Genomic DNA, 20911 nt, shown 5'->3' with positions numbered 1-20911 from the left:
TGTATAAATAAAAACCAAGTACTCACATCAGGCATACGTGTGCCTATGCTTGTACCAGACGTTAACCTAAAGATATGGCTTGGTGTTGCTAGTAAGCAGGGACAGATCCAGAAGAATATGAGAGGTGATGCACCATAATGGGGAAGCGTTGTGGTTAGTGGCTAGTTGTTTTTGCGCATGGCCTCACAAGATATGTGGTGTGCGGGCCACTGCAGATAGGCTCTCCCCCCCCACACGCATACACCTAAATTTGCCAGTGGTAGTAAGTACATATGATAATGACATTACCTGATTTGCAGACTCTACAACAATACTGATATGTACGAAAGAAAATGTTACAGATGTGATATTTTATTTCTATTTTCCATATATAATATATGAAGCCCAAATTCCTGCATATCTGTTGTTTACCGCCTTAAAAATCACATGACCGTACTGTTTTCTGCAGTAGTCTAGGTAGAAAGGGCCAGATGCACTAAGCTTCAATAGTGGTAAAATAGATAGTGATAAACAACCAACCAATCCGCTCCTGCCTTTTTTCAAACAGTCTGTGACATGGCAGGTAGGAGCTGATTGGCTGGCTGTTTATCACTCTCCATTTTATCCCTTTTGAATCTTAGTCCATCTGGCCCAAATACTGCAAATAAATGGGCATGGATCGATTATAACATAGCCTGTAACACTAACGAGCTGATGGTTGTCATGATCAGTTTACAGGAACTCCCTAGTACCTAAAATAGATTTGCCTTGTGTATAACTCTAATGGGGACCATACATCTGGCAAGTATCAGCACAATTCCCTGTTTTGCCAATGACTGGGTCAGGGGATTGGAAAAATCCAACATGATGGAAATCCTTGATCGCCAATTCCAAAAGAAAAAGGAATGAATGGGATCAGCCAGTAAGGGATTTGTAAGATGATGGTTTGTGCAACATCCTCTGATCCGTCATCATAGATGACCACAGATTGGATGGTGAATCAGCATTGACCTAATGAAGAATTGGGTTATAGATGTACAGCATGGCCTACATTCTGTGGCACTTATGTGGAAACGCTAATTCACTTCCACTTACTGCGTCTGTTAGATACGTAAAACATATGCAGATTACTTTGTGTGTATCATGTGAAGAAGTGGGTATCCTAGCAAAAAACATAGTGATGTGTAGTTTATTAAAACGTTGTTATTTGTTTTGTGCCAGATCAATGCTGACCAGCTAAACAAGATTCAAGAGTTGCAGGAGAAGCTTACAAAAGTGAGTATAATAAAGCATCAAATCCTTAGAGAAAGCTACAGTACAGTATAGGAAAACACTTGTAGGTGGCAACATGTGCCCCTGAGTACTCTTTTCATTCAAATGTATCACAGTAGCAATGCTTTTTGCGATGTTCTATTTGTGGTTAATAGAAACTGCAGTCTGCAGACAGGACCCCTGTGGGATTTTTTTTCACTGCACCCCTAGACCGTTTTTTACGGAAAAATTCTGAATTAATTTTGAAATTAAATAATTTGTGTTTAGTTATGTGATGAGGGACAGCATTCACTCATGTTGGTTCACATATTTTATGACTGAAAGCCACAAACACTGTTTGCAACCACTGACTTACATTATCAGGGTTGTCATTTGCAACTTTTACTCACTATAAATGATTATGGTTGCTCCTACAACACACACAGGTGAAGTGCTCAAGCATATTATTATAATAATAATTATTATTAGAGGAGGCAGCACACTTCCAGAATGAGAAGTTCCTGAACACACCGCCCCCCCCCTATCTTATTTAATCTCTTTTTACATCCCCTATTAAGCCCCCTTCTAATCCATCCCCTCTCCCTCTCTATTCGCTATAGTTCAATGCCATTCTGTAGGTCATCTAAGTTGTATATGTTGATTGGACTTCTGTAATTTATTATGCTGCATTTTAAGTGTGTCAGCATCATGGAACATCTCGCCCACCACCTGTTAATTAGAGAGGATACGTTGGCTAAGCTGTTGTAGCTGTGCTTATTCTGCAGCGCTTGTTGAAATGTGTCAGTCTCTGCCTGCATACAGTAAGTGGCGTTGTAGTGTCTTGGATTGCATTAACATCAGTCTTGGAGAGAGCAGGTGTGGACGAAGTAAGGCGCAGGATGAGCATTGGGGCAGCTGTAGAAGAAAGTACTATTGTGTTTTGTGTTTGCTCTGAAGCAGGCCCATAGCCTCAGGATGGATTTGTATCTGGTTTCATCAGTCTGTCAATATCAGGATGTTGAGTCTACCGTCTTGATGGAACGCTGTTCTTCCGTCCTTTCAGGAATATGTTGCTTCGGAAAATGGAACAAATTTCTGCCTATGTATACTAAAATGTTTAGCTGTCCCACATTTCAGAGTGATTACGCGAAGCCTGTCCACCCTGGGTTTTGTTTTTCTTTTGGATTTTTTGCATTTGGAACTTGTCTTCCTAACATCTTCTTACATACTGTAATCTTGTTTTGTCTGTTTGATTTTTTTGCTTATGCTGTTTTAGAATGATATTGTTAGAATATGGCACTCAGGAGGAAATTACATCTTGTTTTCTTTAGGGCCATGTTTAGGAGCAAAACAAGCAGAAAATATATAGGCTACTTTTTCATGTATTATGGGAATACTGAGCAATATAATTTTTACACTGCAATTTCGAATAGAGTAAGATGTGGTTCATTTTAAATTTACATAAAATGGTTCTTCATCATACAGTCAGGTACGGTTTGTGCAGGAGGAGACTTGGAACCTGAAACCCCACCCCAGTTTTAGTTTGGTGGCTACAGGAGAGGACATTGTTTGAAATGGCTGCTTTTAAGCAAACTTTTACATGTTTTTTTTTTTTTTTTTTTTAGAGGGAGCAACGTTTGGTGTCCTATAGGACACACACAATGTTGCTCCACAGGTCAGTGTCTTCGGCCTGGTCCTCTTCAGCAAGGGGAGCTTCAGCCGGACACCATAGGGATCTGTAGCAGCTTTCACTGCCAGTGTAGGAGACCATTGATAGCACTGACAATGGGCATCTGTGTCTCTTGCACTCCTGCTAGACTACAAGGGCACCTCATTTACATTTGGTTATTGCCCTGTTGGTCCCTGGCTGAAGGAAGAGGTTGGCTCTCCACATTGGCTCCTCTCCTAGCGCTTTGGCATAGGTATTCCGCCAGTAGGTTACTCCTCCTTTCCCTAGCTGAGACCCCAAGCAGCCATTTTACCTCACAGGCTTCAGCTATTGTCCAGAGAGTGGCGCTTCTTGTCTCACTGTATACCTCCACTGCAGTCAGTGGTCAGGTTATACTGTAAGCTCCTTCATGCCAAGTGGGGGTTTGGACTATTGAGCAGCTACTGCCCATGTTTCTTGCATTGAGTGTTACTGTGTGTCTAGTATATGTTTAACATTATTTTGTCCTTCTAATTCTATGCTGTTCTACATTACTATGGGGTTTATTCTAGTTCATTCTTTCTGACAAAATCCTTCTTAGATGGACAAAACCATGTGCACTGCAGGGGGGCAGATGTAACATGTGCAGAGAGAATTAGATTTGGGTGAGTTATTTTGTTTCTGTGCAGGGAAAATACTGACTGCATGATTTTACACTTCAATATAGATCTCACTTTGAAGAAAAACCCCACCCAAATCTAATTCTCTCCGCACAAGTTACATCTGCCCCACCCGCAGTGCACATGGTTTTGTCCATCTAAGAAGGATATTGTCAGAAAGAATGGACTAGAATAACCCCCTATATGTCCATTGTGTTATAGCCTTCATTGTTTACACCCCCCTCCAAAAACTCCACATATTTCTTAATTTGTGTGGCAATAACATTCATTGTATTATCCCTTAATTGCACACCACTGGTTATTTAACTTTGTGTGTGGGGAGTGCATTGAATATTTGTACCAAGAGCGAAGCACCAAAGTCTTGTTTCACTGTAATTTCTCCACATGATCTAGACCAGGAATGTCTCTATCTGTGTGTTTCTGCGACATAACAAGAATTCCCCACAGCCTCCAGTCTGTATCCAGCCTGGGCTTCTTCTGCATGGACGCATTCCTACTCCCAGTTGGCCTAGGTGTAAACGTTTTTCTAGTGGATGATGGATAAAGACTACACTTCCACATGCACTCCAAACCGACAGGATCTATTCCACAGCCTGGTTATGATTCGTACTCTGAGGTTTCCTTGGACCATGAGGAAGCCATGTTCCTTGCATCAGATGTTGAGACCTCCTCTGTCCCAGAGGATAGTGGCTCTGATTAAAGTCCATAAATCAATTCTTTTTGTGTGGAAATAAAGCAATAAAAATAAATAAAGCAGGCTCCAACATCTATTTCTGGTATTGAAGGGTCAAAAGAGGGGTTTCTGTCAAATTCCCTATGTCTTCACAGCTGAAATATCTTTTTGTGGAGACTAGGCTACTCCTGACAAAAGCGGACAAAGTGGGCGTCTACTACACTTGTTGGACATGCACATTGCCTACCTCGTTAAAACCTCTACTCTACCTATCCCTAGAAAAGCCTCTCTTAATGATTTGAGAGATAGGAAGCCGGAAACTTTCATCAAAGATTTTTTTTTTTTTTAAACAATTTTATTGAGCAAATACAGGGATAAACAGGCTATACAGACCAGCTGTTTTTACAAGCTCTCAAGATATCGTGTATCACAATTTGCCAAGTTTTCAGTATTTAACTTAGAAAGAAGAAAAGGGGAGGGAGTGGTGAGACCACAGGAATGGGAAGGGGAGAGAGGAGGGATGAGGGGAAAGATAGACGGTAGGAAAAAGAATGGGGGGGGGGGGGATTGATGGCCTAGCAAAGCTGTGAGTAAGTCTATTACTTCTCCCCAGATGTTCGAGATATGGGGGCAAGTCCACCAAATGTGGAGAAAATCACCTTCAGAAGGGCAACCCCTCCAACATCTGTCAGATACCTCGGGGAATATCTTATGCAGCCTAGAGGGGACATAGTACCAGCGGTATAGCAATTTATATGTATTTTCTTTTATTTTGACACAAATGGAAGTAAAATAGAAGTAAAATGAAAGAAATAGACGCGGCATTATCGCGTATTTCTTCCCAATCTTCCTCATCTAGAGAAAGACCTATGTCACGCTCCCACGCCTTTTCATGAGGAGTCCGGGATGAGGCTGCGAGGGGGTCTAGCAGTGAGTATAGTGCCGAGATTAGACCTTTAGATGAGTCACGTCTCCAACAAATATATTCAACGGAGGTTAGGGGCCTAGCCATTAGCGTAGACACCACTTTGGAGTGGAAGTGGCGAATCTGGAGAAAACGAAAAAAATCTATGTTGGGGATTGACATGCCATCTCTGACTTCGGAGAACTGGGGGAAGGATGCTTTGTCCGATATATCGTTTAAATAATAAATGCCCTCTTTGAGCCAGCTAGACAAGGAGGAGCATCCCATGCCCGGGGGAAACGCGGGGTTATGGAATAAAGGTATCAATGGAGAGGGAGGCGGGGCTAGGTTGTATGATTTATTCAGTCTGTCCCAGACCGCCAAAGCACGTGACACCACCGGGTGCGACATTGTAGAGCGTGGACGTTTAGCTTTAGGTAGCCACAGCAGTGAGGACAAAGTATTCAAGCCTAGGTCTCCCGCTTCTATGTTCACCCAGACTTTACTCGCACCCCAGGGGTTGCACCACTGAACGATCTGGGACAACTGTGATGCGTAATAATATCTCTTGAAATCGGGTATCCCTAGGCCACCCCGGCATGAGGGCCTCTGCAGTAGTTTTAGTCTAATACGGGGGCGTTTCTTGTCCCATATGAATTGGGATGACTGGTGTTGTAAGAACTTAAAAACATAAATCGGGACATATATGGGCAAGGTCTGAAAAAGATACAACAGACGTGGGAGGATATTCATTTTAACAGAGTGTATTCTGCCTATCCAGGAAATTAAGTGGGAGGACCAAGTGGAGAGGTCTGATTTAATCCTGTCTAACAGTCTCGGGAAGTTGGCTTGAAAGAGTTGGTGGTGATGATGTGTTAAATAGATGCCTAAATATTTAACTTTTTTCCCATTCCAATTACAGGGCAGCATATTCATCAACTCAGTTTTAAGGGGTCCGGGTACATGGAAGTCGAGAACTTCGGTTTTCCCCACATTTATTTTATAGTCGGAAAGGTGGGAGTATTGTTGGATCTCTGATAGTAAATGGGGGATAGAGCTCGCTGGACTGGCGAGGGTCAAGAGCACATCATCCGCATAAAGTGCTATTTTATGCTCCGCGGAGCCTACTTTAATGCCCTGGATAGACGTGTTATTGCGTATCCTCGCCGCCAAAGGCTCCATGACCAAAGCAAAGATTAATGGAGAGAGGGGGCAGCCCTGGCGGGTGCCATTGGTTATAATAAAGGGGTCTGACCTTGCCCCGTTTACAACAACCCGGGCGGAAGGAGTGCGATATAGTGCCTTAATCCCCTCTAAGAAGGGCCCAGAGATACCCATCTTCTCCAACACTGCAAAGGCAAAAGACCACGATATGCGATCGAATGCCTTCTCCGCATCTAATGCCAGGAGCAAGGCCGGGTTTTTCCGCTTCTGAATTATATGGATAAGGTCAATCGCTCGCCTTGTGTTGTCCGACGCCTGGCGCCCAGGAATAAATCCCACCTGGTCCGGATGGACAAGGGTTTGAAGCAGAGGAGCCAGACGTCCGGCAAGAATTTTTGCGTAAATCTTCAGGTCAATATTCAAAAGGGAAATCGGCCTGTAATTTGCGCAATTAGTCGGGTCTCTGCCCTCTTTCGGGATCACCACTATATCCGCCAGGGCTGTCTCGGGGGGGAAAGAAGCACCCTCCAGTATGTTGTTAAACAGAACCACTAAGTGGGGGGCTAATTCTTTTGCAAAGCGCTTATAATAAATGGCTGAAAACCCGTCAGGGCCCGGTGCTGCCGACGAACGCATTGACCTGATTGCCGCTACCACCTCTTCTTCTGTAATCCTTACGTTTAGGGTGGCCAGTTGGGCCTCCGGGAGGATCGGGAGGGGGATATCTGCAAGGTAGGAGATCGTTTCTTCGTTAACGGAAGCGGGCGGGACGGGGAGATTTTTTAAATTGTATAAGGAATTATAGAAATGTTGGAATTCCCTGGCTATTTCTATCGGATCAAACGTGCAGGATCCTAATGTTGGAGAGTGTATTTTTTCAACCAGCCTAGAGGCCTGCTGCCTTCTAAGTTTGTTGGCTAGTAGGGTGTCAGCCTTGTCTGCTTTGTCATAAAAGCGTTGCCCAAGCTTTAGAAGGATTTTGGCTGCCCGGTGAGCTAGCAGAGTATTCAACTGGCCCCTGATCTTTTCAATTTGGGATAGCAGGCTAGAGGTAGGTGCGCTTTTATGATGCTCCAGTAGGGTAGCCAGCTTTGCTTCTAACACCTGTATCTGGGAGGCCCATTTTTTCCGGACCGAGGCCACCCTAGATATAAGGACGCCCCTAATTGTTGCTTTATGAGCCTCCCAGACAATGCCAGGAGATGTGTCGGATGTGGGATTCTCCTTAAAATAGTTAGTGATGGCAGCTTTAACCTCCTTCAAAGAGGAGGGGTGGTCCAAGATGGAGTTGTCTAACCTCCATCTTCTGGTACTGGGTGGCCGATCATAGAGGTCAAGGTCCATGATGGTCCCGGCGTGGTCTGTCCAGGGGAATGGAGTAATGCCCGCTCCCTTAACGTGTGAAGTGAGGGAGGAGGAGATGAGTAACATCGATTCTGGAGTATTGTTGGTGAGGGGCCGAAAAGTGGGTATAATCTCTTGAGTGTGGGTATTTCAGACGCCAAGAGTCACATATTCCATAATGTTTCATGGCGGCTATGAGGGTGCGTGTGGCTCTAGGGGTATCTGTTGTGCGTGGAAGGGGGGCCAAGGGGGATTTGTCTAGCATCGGATCTATTACTGTGTTAAAGTCCCCGCCTATGATGATGTGTCCCTGCGCCACTCTGTCCAGTCTCTTAAAGAAGGTGTCAAAGAACTGCGATTGGTCTTGATTGGGTGCGTACAGGGAGACTAAGGTCACGGTCGAGGATCTGAGCTTTCCAATCACTATAAGAAATCTGCCCTCTGAGTCCGCAATTGTCCTGGTAGGAGTGAAGGGGACATCGCTGCGGATTAGGATGGCCACACCGCGCTTTTTACAATCTGCTGATGCAAAAAAATTATTTGGGAACGAGCGACCCTTCAGTTGAGGATGCCTGCCTGTAAAGTGTGTTTCCTGTAAGAACACAATGGATGCCCCTTCCCTCCTACAAGCTTCTAGCAGGATAGTGCGTTTCCTAGGGGCATTTAGACCATTAACATTTACTGATAAAATTTTTAGGGCCATGGATAGGTGTGTGTGTACAACGCTATGGAGGAGCCTTGTGAGGGGGATGAATACCAACCCCAGGGTGGGAGGAGGGGGAGCAAGAGGCCAAGGGAATGGAGGAGGAAGGGGGAAGGGAGAGGACGCCCCACAGATTGGGGACTGACTAAAGGAAAGAGAGTAAAGAAAAGCCCGTGAGGGCGAAATCCCTGGTAAAGAGGGTCCCCAAGGGGAACCGCTACAAAATACAATGAATCAACATACATTATGAACTACTACAGATAGGGAGTGTTGGGGGGGTGGTAAGACGGCGAGGTGGAACTGGAATCAGGTCCGCCTAGGCCAGTACTGTCCCTTTCGGGGGGGAGTTCGTGTAAGCTGTAATTACCTACAATCAACATATTAACTATTGCTAAAACTACAAGGAAAATAGAGAGAGAAAATGCCCTGGTGAAGGGCATGCAGTAACAGTCCGAAGACATTCAACAACATGGATAAATCTCACCCATTTTAGGTCGGCTCAACAGGAACCTAAGTGACATCAGCTAACAAGACAGTTCAGTTCGGTTCTTTGTTTTCCACTCGAAGTCGGGAAACCCTTGTCCATTCAGGTGGAGGAGGAGACTGACGACGGGATCTTGGAGGCGACGTTGCTTCCACCGGAGGAGACGGAAGAAGATCCAACTTGGATAGCAGCTCCTGTCCTTGGGCCAGGGTTTTGATATTGTGTAGTGTGTTATTAGCTGAGACATGCAGCATGAACGGAAAACCCCACCTATAGCGGATGTTGTGTTGACGAAGGATTCTGGTTATTGGTTGGAGATCACGCCTTTTCTGGATAGTTGAGGGGGCCAAATCCTGAAAAATTTGCAGCTGCATCTCTTGAAATTGTATGTGCTCGGAATCCCTGGTAGCTGCTAGGATTTTCTCCTTCGTCTGATAGTAATGAAAGCGGATAATGACATCCCTCGGGGGTTGGGAAGAGGGAGGTTTTGAGCGAAGAGCCCTGTGCGCTCTGTCCAATAAGCAATCCTCATCCGATAGAGCTGGAATGATGTGCTGAAACAGAGATTTGAGGAAGGCCGGTAGGGCAGACCCTTGAACGGACTCCGCTACGTTGCGGATGCGCAGGTTATTGCGGCGGGATCGATTTTCCTGGTCCTCTTGACGCTCCTTGAGGGTCTCCAGTTCCTCGTGAAGTCTGGAAAGTTCTTTGTCCATGCGTAGTTGAGACCGGCAGATGTCGTCTGTTTTGGACTCTAATGCATCGGTTCTGTTGCCAATGGCTGCTAAGTCGGTGCGAAACTCTGCAACTGCCTTGGCCAGTTCCTGTTTGAATGCATTTTGTACGCCCTCGAGGAGCCCTGTCATTACCGCTTGGGTATGAGGGTCAATAGCAGTATCCGTTAGCTCCTGACGGGTTGGGGAGTCTGCGAGCTGTGAGGGGCTAGGTACATTCTTGGCTTTGGAGCCGAAGAAATTACCGGCTGCTTGCGGAGCTTTTTTGTTTTTGTGTGACATTTCAAGTCCGGGTTAAGCGAATCGGAGGGCAGTCACTTAACAGCTATGTTGAATTCTCCCGGGGGGGGGGGGGCAGTAGGCTAAGGGTTCTTGTAGAGTTGGTACTGAGGGACAGAACCGGACCAGGCGGGATGTCCGACACACTCAAAATATCATGATAAGTCCGTGCAGTCAGAGTGCCATAAAAGGATTGAACATCCGGGGAAGGGAAAGGGCCCTTTCAGCTTTTCAAATATTTCCCCACAACAGTTCACGTGTGGCCACTCTTTATCTGTATATTGAGTCCCTTATGATGAAAGGCAGACTTTAATTATTATATAGCCCCAGATGATCAGGTGCAAAGGGGGTTAATGACCCCCTTATGTATCTGTGCAATGAAGGGCACTCACTGGTCTCACGTCGGGGCTGATGCAGAGAAGGGCCCAATGTACTTTCTGGGGGCCTAGTGCAGGGGGCCAGCAGACCTTACATGTGCCCAGTAGGTGGGGGGATGCTTTTGTGCTGTAGGGTGCCACTCCTCTGTGTGTGCCACTGCCAATATGGCGTCCGCTACCTGGGCCTTAGGGCAGCGGGGTGATAGGCCAGTACTGGGCTCTGGGGGGTATCCCCTGTGTGTAGGGAAGAGAGGATAAAAAAGGGGGGGGGGAAGTAGTTAAACCACTTCTCCCCGCTGGCACATCCCTTAATTCACTGATAAACGCGGCCGCCACCTTCAATATGGCGGCCGCGATTCGGGAACTGCCGGAGTCTGGGGGACCCCTCCGCCCTCCCAGCGGAGGTATTAACCTGCGGCTATGCGCCGCTATGCAGGGGGAGTTTAGGTGGTGGGGGTCCGCGGGTCCGCCGAACTTTGCGGGGGCCGCTGGCTAGGCCTTGTCGTGCCGCGCCACCTCCAAGATGGCGGCTGCGACACAGGCTCTGATACTCCCGGCGGCTCCCCCTACCTTAGATGCGGGGCTGCCGAGCTTCCAACGGGCTGAGATGGGTTGGGGGGAGCTCTCCAAGAGGCTGTTCAGGGTAGCCTGGCGCTGTGGGAGATATTCCTGGGCTGGATTCGTCCCCGGCGGGCAGCAGAAGAAATCGAGGCCCCGGCTCCTAGGGGGTACTAGGCCGCAATCCGCAGGGACCTCACATAAAGGTCCCCCGACTCCGCGGCCGTTCCCACACCTTTCTCCTGTGGTCCCCAAGCTGTAGGGGGTCTTTCTGGGGCTGGATGGGTGTTGAGGGCTCTGGATTGGGATGGATGTGGAAGGCCCAGAGCAGGAGCTCAGGATCCACACGTCCTGTTCCTTCCAAGGTCAGGCCACGCCCCCCTTCATCAAAGATTTTCATCTAATTTCTGTGCTATTGCAAGTCCAGTCCTAGCTTTCACTTAGGCCATTGGAGGTTGGACTAACACCCTTGAGGATTGCAGAAACCAGTGTTTTTCTTTGGTGCCACATATCACTCAAGCGACTTCCGATCTTTTCACTTTAGTCCTGGTATCTTACCATCCTGAGGAGCCGACACAGACTGTAAATTCACTCTGGACCATTCAGATCACACATAGTACTGTTTTCAAATGGTAAAAAAACAGCAAAATACTGGGTAATATGTATGGTCTGAAAGGGGCAAGTTTAGAAGCCAAATGACCAATCCTAAACCTGAAGATACTAAAAAAAAGTATTTAAGAGTCCACAGGTTTTGCATGTCTTTGCGTTCCATTATACTAACCCTGGAGCCGGGGGATTTCATGGCCTTTTTGGACACCCAGGATGCCTATTTGCATGTTCCTATCTTGCATAGTTATCAGCGATTTCTCCTGTTTGCGGTTTAGGTGGAACATTGCTATTTTGGGTATTGCCATTTGGTCTTTCCACAACTACTTGTATCTTGACGAAAGTCATGGCAGCTTATTTCTGGCACAGAGATATCAAAATTATTACTTACCTTGATGATAGTCCTATTCTGGCCTAGTCTCTGGATGTCCTCGGGGATCATTTCTGTCTCACGATAGATTTTCTCCAGTCCCATGGCTGTATCATCAATTAGGAAAACTCTTCTTTGACTTCAGGTCAGGAGATGCTCCATAAGGGGGTCTTGCTGGACTCTGGGGTTCAGTGGGTCTTCATCTTTTGCGGACAAAATTCAGGACCTACACGACAGAATTCACAAGTGGCAATACACTCTAGCATGCAGATCCTGGACTCTCTAGTCTCCATCTATTGTCATGGTGAAGTATGGCCAGTTTGATTCCTGGTCATCTTCAGGTTGGGAATTCTCACCTGGTAGAACTAATCTTATTGATGATCATCTTCTCTTGGTAGGTTAGGTATTACCTCTTATAGCAACTTCCAAGACGGCCGGGTTTGATCAACATTATGCACTGTCTTGCATCTCTATCCGCTCGTCCAGCACCATCCAGTCCAGGTACAGTTTGACAATGCAATAGCGGTCTTCATAAATCATTAGAATAACTGAGGACCTCTCTGCTCCACCCATGGTAAAGGCTCATTCCAGGAGGTTGGTGCAAACTTTTTGGGCCACTCGTATCTCCTCTACAGAGCAACTTTATAAGGCGGCCTTGAGGTCATCAAACCATGCTTTTATCGAATTCTATGCTTTTAACATTTTCCATTCAGTGGAGGAGCCTTTCAGGTAAAGGCTTTTCATTGCAGCTCAGGAGTGCTCCCTCTCATATGTGGATAACTTTGGGACATCCTTTTTCAAGCCTTTGGTATGATGAAGAAAAGGAGATATATTTTCTTACCCGGGGTAACTCCTCTTTTCGCAACATAGGGTGGCCACCATGATGTACCTGGCTTGCATGGCTTTCCTCTGTTTCTGGATCCCTTGTCAGCAGCTTGGGACCTGTTTGTGTGCTGGTCGTCCTTCTCCTTTTTCTCTCTCCTGCATTTCGGCTTGCTAACTGGTCTATTGGGGGTGGGGTATAGGAAACAGAAGCCTGGGTTGCTGTAAATTAAAAATGAACTGTTTGTCTAGTCTCCTCCTGCACAGCCTAAATATATTTTCAAGTATGTGTACCCTATAGATTAACCAGGTAAGAACATAAAATTGCACCTTATAGCTGGATTGATTTCTGGCCTCAGTGTTCATCTTTTTGCAGCAGGGCCTATATACTCTGTGCTGCCGAATTTACTACATGAAATAAGGGCTTAGCAAAAGTTTTTAGGCTATATTATTTTATAGCCATCAAAAATGTGTTGTATTATTATGAACATTTTGAGGGGAATTCAATTGTTGGGTCCTGAAACCCGTGCGAGCGTGCCACCAGTATTGAAATGTTTCTGGTGACAGGTGGGCATACATCTTCTCCTTTTTTATCTTTTTAACTAAAACTTGAGAAAAGTCACCCATTTGGTTAGGTTTAGGTGCTTTGCGCGCCTGAAACTGACTTCAATGGGCATCAAATGTGTGATAAAATTGACCGTTTGAATATCGCCCCGTGATCTTCCATCTTTTTAGACTGCAGATCAGGCGCGATAAAACATTTGAATTCCCGCCTTTGTTTTGTATATTTTCCATTCATTTTCTTTTTATATTATAGGCAGTGAAGGCCAGTTCCGAAGCTACTGAATTGCTCCAAAATATTCGCCAAGCTAAAGAAAGAGCAGAAAAAGAGTTGGAGAAACTTAAGAATCGTGAGGACTCAAATGATGGAATAAAGAAAAAACTGTTTGAAGCTGAGGTGTGGACATACAGTAATGTACTATGAAAGACCTATAACATTACTGGAATGGATTAACTATTGCGCTGTTCTCAAGTCACACAGAAAAACCTAGGAACGATATTGAATAAAAATAGAAATGTAATGATATTTCAGTGATTTAATAAGGCTTCAAGGCATATCACTGTGTTGCTCTCTATAACATAACTAAAGTGTATGGCTAAATATTGGGAGCAACCAACCTGGCACAGGTTTTTACATTGTTTTCAGTTCATAATTTCTTTCTCACTTTTCTAATTTTTTCCTAGTATATGGACGTAAAATAAGTACATGAACTACATTATAATGTTACAAGTTTGAATGTACCAATACAGTATTAAAGGTTTTCAGTGATAATGATTTAATATACCTTTTCCCAGCGTGCCTTGTTGGCGATTCTACTGTAATTTTCTAAGTGTAATGTTTTTTTTAACCCTTTGATTGCCAAGTGAATTTGCCAAAATAGGTGTGAAAATTGCAAAGCAAACATATTTATTCATCATAGTGACCTATAATGTTTATTATATACAGTATATAAGATTTTTTTTAAATACACAAAGTTCTTATTTGAATTTATATAACAAATGTGAGTGACGCTGGTCCTTTTATGGATATTTTGCACATCTTTCACAGATGTTGGCATTCAAAGGGTTAAAGCAGGTGAATGTATCAAAGGTTTAGGTGCTGAAAGTGAGGCAATAGTTTCACTCTTAATATTGTTAAGGAATGCTTGTCACAACTCTAAACCTTGGGATTTTTATAATAATAATAATAATCCCAAAATTAGGGGACAATCATCTAATACTACCAATGCAATGTGAAATTAGCTTAATGAAACGCTTTTTTTTTTTTTACCTTAGAGAGAGATTCCTGTCTTCATGACACCGCTTGTTTATAATGCCTATAATTTGTCTGCAGTGTTTCCCACCCACATGTTTCCTGCTAAGGACACTGTGCCTATAAATTATGTAGTTCTGCACAACCCAAACCCACACAAAAATTCAAACGTGACTTATTTATATTCTTAAATATACATACTGAGTGATACAGTATGCTGAATTTATCATTTTATATAGTGTGCATAAGAGTTGCTGAAGATAGGTTTGCAATGCCGATATCTTTTAGGATTATTAATACTCAGCAATTCTTCTAAATGCTTACTAATAATAATATTTTAATAGTTGTGTAATTTATGTAAATGATAGAGGAATTGGACAACAGAACCAGCAGGCAGCAGGTGCTTTATGATTGAGTATCTTGCTTTTTTGGGGGGCTTAGAATGTTGACCGGTGTTTGTATGTTCTACTCTGGTAGATGTCTGAAAGCTTGTAATTCTATTTGGCTTTCAGGAAAGACGGCATTCCTTGGAAAACCAAGTAAGGCGACTGGAGAATGTGGAGCGAAGAGAGAATAAGTTAAAAGAAGATATTCAGACTAAATCTCAGCAAATTCAGCAAATGGCTGAAAAAATAATGGTAAGATATGTACTCCAATGTCAAAGGGAAGTTCCTTTTCTCTTAATTGCATTGTTGGCCTTAAATCACTTGAGTTTCAAGCAATTTTTAGATATGTTGCTCTTTTCCATTTTATACATTGATCGATTGTTCTTAAATAAATAACTTCAGCTCTAAATCTTACCTGTCTGTTCTTTACAAAAGATCTTCATGAAATATTGGCGCAGATGTATTAAGCCTGGTGAAGAAACAAAGTGGAGATAAAGTAGAAGGTGATAACGCACCAGCCAATCAATTCCTAATTATTATTTTTCAAACATAGCTGATTGGCTGGTGCATTATCACCCCCTACTTTATCTTGGCTTTGGCCCTGATTCAAGTTCAATCGGAATGGGGCGAATTTGTGTGGGCCTTCTGCCGGGTGGCGTTTTGGGCCTGATTCAGGTTGGCTTGGTAACCTGCAATGTTCAGCAACCTGAATCAGGCCTAAGATGCTGCCGGCCCTTTATCTCTTATCCACGCTTAATACATCTACCCCATCATATTCTGTTTGACTGACACCTACCGTTTTTGAATTTTTTTTGTTTAGGAACTTGAAGAAAACTATCGTGAGGCCCAAATGGGAGCACAGCATTTGGATGTTCATCTGAAGCAAAATGAACAAGCATATGAAGAGAGAGTCCGGGTATTTAGTTTAATGATTTAATGCCCAGTAAATATTCCATGCTTTGATACAGTTTAAGGCACTAGTTTTAGTATAGTCCTATTTCTGGCTATGGGTGTGTTTTGTGTCACAGGCTTAGCTAGTTTGTCCTCATCCTTTATACTTTGAATTGCTTAGGAGTTGTTCCTTGCTTTTTCTGGCAGGGCATCGAGTCCGTAGTCCCATGTTTGAGCAATGTATAGGCACACACGCAGGCGGGAGGGGGTTTCGAGTACATTGAACCCCCTCCCCTCATGCCCGCCAGTTTATCGGCCAAGGGTCCGATGTTTATTCATATATTCTGCCATATACCGCTTCTCTGATACTTGGAATTGAGTTCTGTGTGTTGCAATAAGCACATTGGTAAGCAATATAAAAGTCAAATCAGATTCTTCAGTGAGGAAATACACTGAACCCGGAGGGAGGTAGGTTCAGGGGAAATCTGAGGAAAATTGCTTCACAGAAAGGGTTGTGGACAAGTCGAATAGCCTCCAATCAGAGGTGGTAGAGGCTAAGACCGTAGATCAGTTTATACATGCACAGTATAGACATAAAGATATCCTTACAGAGGAATAAGGACCAAATAGGGTTTAAGGTTAGGCCAAATGGTTTTGATCTGCGATCAATTTCTATGTATGTCAGAATGATGTCCGAGATTTGGCTGAGCAAGCCCTACTCCTTATTCACTTGTTTGTTAAAAGTTGACTTTCTGGAGTTCACCGTTACATTAAGTATTACATTCCATGAAACTATGTGGACAATATGAATTGATATTTGGGTGGAGGGATTATTTATCTGACTCGAGATAAAATTACAAACCAATCAGCAAACTGTCATTTTTCAAACACAGCCAATGTAATGGGTGTAGTCCATTATCTCTTAACAATGTGACTCTCTGAGCTTTAGGGGGGTATTCAATCGCCGGTGAGCATCTCAGTCAGGGAGACGCCCGCTAGGCCCTATTCAATTCTTTCTTCCCCGACAGCATTGAGCAGTGTATCTCTGCAGAATGAGCCTGACATCACAAGCTGTCAGGCTCGTTCTGCCGAGAACGGCCGGGAAGTGACGAGTTGCCGGCTGCAGCTCGCCTCTTCCATGCCGCAACTCGCGTCCACGCCCCCTTCTTGTCCCACTGCAGGGGGGACATTGAATCCTGCCTGCATGTTCTCGGTAGCTGACCGGGAACGGGACTGGGTCACTGCGGTCAAGCAAGCTCGACTGCCGTGACCCTCACATTGAATACCCCCTTAATAAATTTCCCCTTTAGTTTTAATGGTGTCTACTTTACTTTTCTTGTTTTTTGTATAGATCTTAGAATGCTGATGTGTTATTTTAATCCTTAGAGTCTTGAAGCACAAATTAAGAAGGACACAGCAGAGAAAGAATCTGTTGATCGTCTACGATTAAAAAATGAAGAAGACATTTCTGAGAAAAACACCATACTAAGTGAACAGAAGGCAGTGAGTAATATGGAAGGAGTCACTGGTTTTTCATTAGTGTAAAAACAAAAATACTGAAGAACACATAGACACCTTTCAGCTAAAGGATTGTTTCCAAGATGCCATAAACCTAATTGTTGAAGGGAATAATTTGATACTTTATAAATCTTTCAGATGATCAATGCATTGGAGTCCAAGATCAAGTCTCTAGAACAAAGATTAGCAGAACTGTCTGAAGCTAATAAACTGGCAGCAAATAGCAGTCTTTTTACTCAAAGGAACATGTGGGTATCTGATAAACTTGCTCCTTGGGACAGAGAACTTTCACTATGTATGGCATGAACTTCAACCATATTATATTTGACAAACTCTTATCTTGGTTTGTGGCTTTAGGAAAGCCCAGGAGGAGATGATCTCAGAACTTCGCCAACAAAAATTCTACCTGGAGACTCAGGCTGGGAAAATAGAGGCCCAGAATCAGAAGCTGGAAGAACAGCTGGAACGGATTAATAACCAGGAACATGCTGACAAGAACCGGCTAATAGAGTTGGAGACGAGATTGCGAGAGGTAAAATATGGACAAAGGAAGATTTTGTTTATCAGAACAAAGAGGTTAAAAGCTTTGGCAATTGTTTGCTTTTCTGATACATCTGTTTTTGTGGAATAAAACACAGATAATAAGATAAAGTTATTCTTTGTAACATGCCGCTGAATATGTGTGAACTTTATTATTTTTATCATTTAAATGGTGCCGCAAGGGTACATAAACAAGTAAGGAAACAAAATGTCTATGGGGTGTATTACTAAAGCATCTTAAATGAAATGTTGCCCAGAGCAATCAATCAGGTTCTATCTATCGTTTTCTAGGATGCAACAGCATAGTATATAACTAATATTTATATATATATATATATATATATATATATATATATATATATGACAAACACAGCAATACCCCAAGATTGCGCTCAAAACAGAGTGAGAGCAGCACCACTGCAGGATCCCCTGTTAGACAGGACCCAGGGTTTTAGAGATGAAAAAAGAAGGGAGATGCAGGGTGCGCTAATGGATGTGATTGCAACAACTGAATAAAATCACAATTTATTAATAACCGTAAACAGTGCCCTTTGGGCCAAGAGTTGACATCACAGTAAGTAGATGATACACTTCATATAACAAGTGGAATGAGGTAGTGTCCCTGAAGTGGAGATTTCCAATAACGAATATAATTCCCAACGCGTTTCGTCATATAGAATGACTTCCTCAGGGGCGATGGAAGTTACACTTCATACATCAAAATTGACTGGATAGGGTCTCATTTAAAAAGAGGTGGTTCAAATACAGATTTCAGTAAGATGATCATTCTGAAACACCAGGTTGTATTTAAACAAGCCACAGGAGGCAAGGTTACAAACGTCTTCAAATCAGGACAGTCCAGATCACGATACAAATTCAATAATCCCCGGCCAATCACTATGCAGAATAGTCAACCCACTGGTGGCCGAATGCCAGATTTTTTAATATCGAAAGGATCATGTCACAATAACTAAGTTGACTCAACCATCACAGGCCATAAAAACTCCACAGTAACCGGATGTGTACAGCAGGGGTTCTAGTTTGTGGACCCCTGCTGTACACATCCGGTTACTGTGGAGTTTTTATGGCCTGTGATGGTTGAGTCATCTTAGTTATTGTGACCTGATCCTTTCAATATTAAAAAATCTGGCATTCGGCCACCAGTGGGTTGACTATTCTGCATAGTGATTGGCCGGGGATTATTGAATTTGTATCGTGATCTGGACTGTCCTGATTTTAAGATGTTTGTAACCTTGCCTCCTGTGGCTTGTTTAAATACAACCTGGTGTTTCAGAATTATCATCTTACTGGAATCTGTGTTTGAACCACCTCTTTTTAAATGAGAACCTATCCAGTAAATTTTGATGTATGAAGTGTAACTTCCATCGCCCCTGAGGAAGTCATTCTATATGACGAAACGCGTTGGGAATTATATTCGTTATTGGAAAGCTCCACTTCAGGGACACTACCTCATTCCACTTGTTATATGAAGTGTATCATCTACTTACTGTGATGTCAACTCTTGGCCCAAAGGGCACTGTTTACTGTTATTAATAAATTGTGATTTTATTCAGTTGTCGCAATCACATCCATTAGCGCACCCTGCATCTTCCTTTTTATATATAAATATATATATATATATATAACAGACATTGTAGGGGCTCTGCACACACTAAATTAACTGATAATAAATAGTGGAGATTTGGTTCATGAATTGATCAATGCATTTAAGCCTGCAGCCCCCTTCACGGGACCCCACTTTTCTGCAGGTACTAACACTATCGCTCAAAATGGCTACAATACACATAGCAATCATATCAATGTTTGATTCCAGGCATGCTATCTGGTCTAAAGCTCACAGCAGACTGTGCTAATATATATTTATATATATATATATATATATATATATATATATATATATATATATATATATATATATATATTTAACTGTTTGCTCATAATCGACCAACACTACCATTGACATATATAAGTGGTAAGACTGGATTAATCTCGTCGCTAGCAGGTTGCAGATTTTGGTCTTGTCATTCAAGCATAGAATATCTTGGAGGTGGTATATTGTGGGGTAAGAAATAAATAATCTATCAGTGCTCTTCTGATGACACTGATGTGTTCACAATTGTAGATTAGTCTGGAGCATGAGGAGCAGAAGTTGGAGCTGAAGACGCAATTAACTGAGGTGCAACTGACGCTACAGGAAAGGGAATCTCAGATTGCCTCTTTACAGTCAGCGCGTTCTGTTCTAGAAAGCCAGCTGCACCAAGCAAAAGCTGAGCTGGAAGACACCACTGCAGAGGCAGAGGAGGAAATTCAAGCATTGAGGGTATAAGACTGGTGTCCTTTTTGATGACATATTTGTAATTATAGGAAGCAAAAAAATCTTTGACTAAATATGAATGCAATGTTCTTTTCACTTTTGCAGTCACACAGAGATGAGATCCAACGTAAATTTGATACCTTACGGGATAGTTGTACAGTAAGTTGTTTACAGTTGTGTTGGTTTCTAGTGTGATTTTTACATATGTTCAAGCTCTTCTTTATTTTAATTCATTATTAATATTACAGTTTACCAATGTTTTAGCTCTGCTTAAACACAAGTAAATTGGCAAAGAAATGATACACATTGGTTATAAAGGGTAAACAATTCCACAGTGTCGAAAACAAATAGGGGAAAATAGACCGCAGATAAACAGCCAAAAGATCGTCCTCCTGAAGGTACCGTAATCCTTCACCGAATACCGTGAAACACAGAAAAATGAGAATATGACCTCTGGTGCTTTTTAAGTTCAAATTAGATTCAATCCCAATGTTTCCATGTAAAAGAGAAAAAATATTCTCCTAGTCGAGTACAGCTTTTTAATTAATCAAAAACAGGGAGCAGCTGTAGACATCTATGAGTGGGGAGGGTTCAAGATCGACTGGGTCTTGTTCCTGTGACACAGATCAGACAGTATATAGGGAGCACTAGGATTGCAACAGTTGCTGATTCCTGAGTAGTCTCCAGATATCACAGACCCTCATCAGATCAGTTTTCCCTGTGAAAATTCTGAGATGTAGGTTTTTGGTCCTGAATACCAATGTTCCAGAAAACTATGGACACTCCTTCGACATTCCCTTTTTTCCGAAACAGTTCTGTGATCCAGTTGTTTTTAATTCATGTCAGTGGTTT

The 20911-nt window shown here is 43.1% G+C and overlaps 1 protein-coding gene across 4 annotated transcripts in view; it reads left to right on the top strand.

The window, feature by feature from the left end:
- CIT (citron rho-interacting serine/threonine kinase) overlaps positions 1–20911 on the top strand; it is a 134252-nt gene that overhangs the window by 47591 nt on the left and 65750 nt on the right. For all 4 annotated transcript variants that reach the window (XM_083147027.1, XM_083147037.1, XM_083147054.1 and 1 more), the window contains 9 exons: positions 1201–1254; positions 13394–13534; positions 14902–15027; positions 15596–15691; positions 17053–17169; positions 17323–17432; positions 17542–17716; positions 19868–20065; positions 20165–20218. In XM_083147027.1, coding sequence (XP_083003153.1) covers positions 1201–1254; positions 13394–13534; positions 14902–15027; positions 15596–15691; positions 17053–17169; positions 17323–17432; positions 17542–17716; positions 19868–20065; positions 20165–20218 — 1071 coding nt within the window. The remainder of the gene's footprint in view (positions 1–1200; positions 1255–13393; positions 13535–14901; positions 15028–15595; positions 15692–17052; positions 17170–17322; positions 17433–17541; positions 17717–19867; positions 20066–20164; positions 20219–20911) is intronic.

The sequence above is a fragment of the Crinia signifera genome, chromosome 1 (genome assembly GCF_055691185.1).
Source record: "Crinia signifera chromosome 1, ASM5569118v1, whole genome shotgun sequence".
In the NCBI taxonomy this organism is placed as follows: Eukaryota; Metazoa; Chordata; class Amphibia; order Anura; family Myobatrachidae; genus Crinia; species Crinia signifera.
The sequence above is the reverse complement of the archived record's forward strand: the minus strand, read 5'-3'. Positions and strand labels throughout refer to the sequence as shown.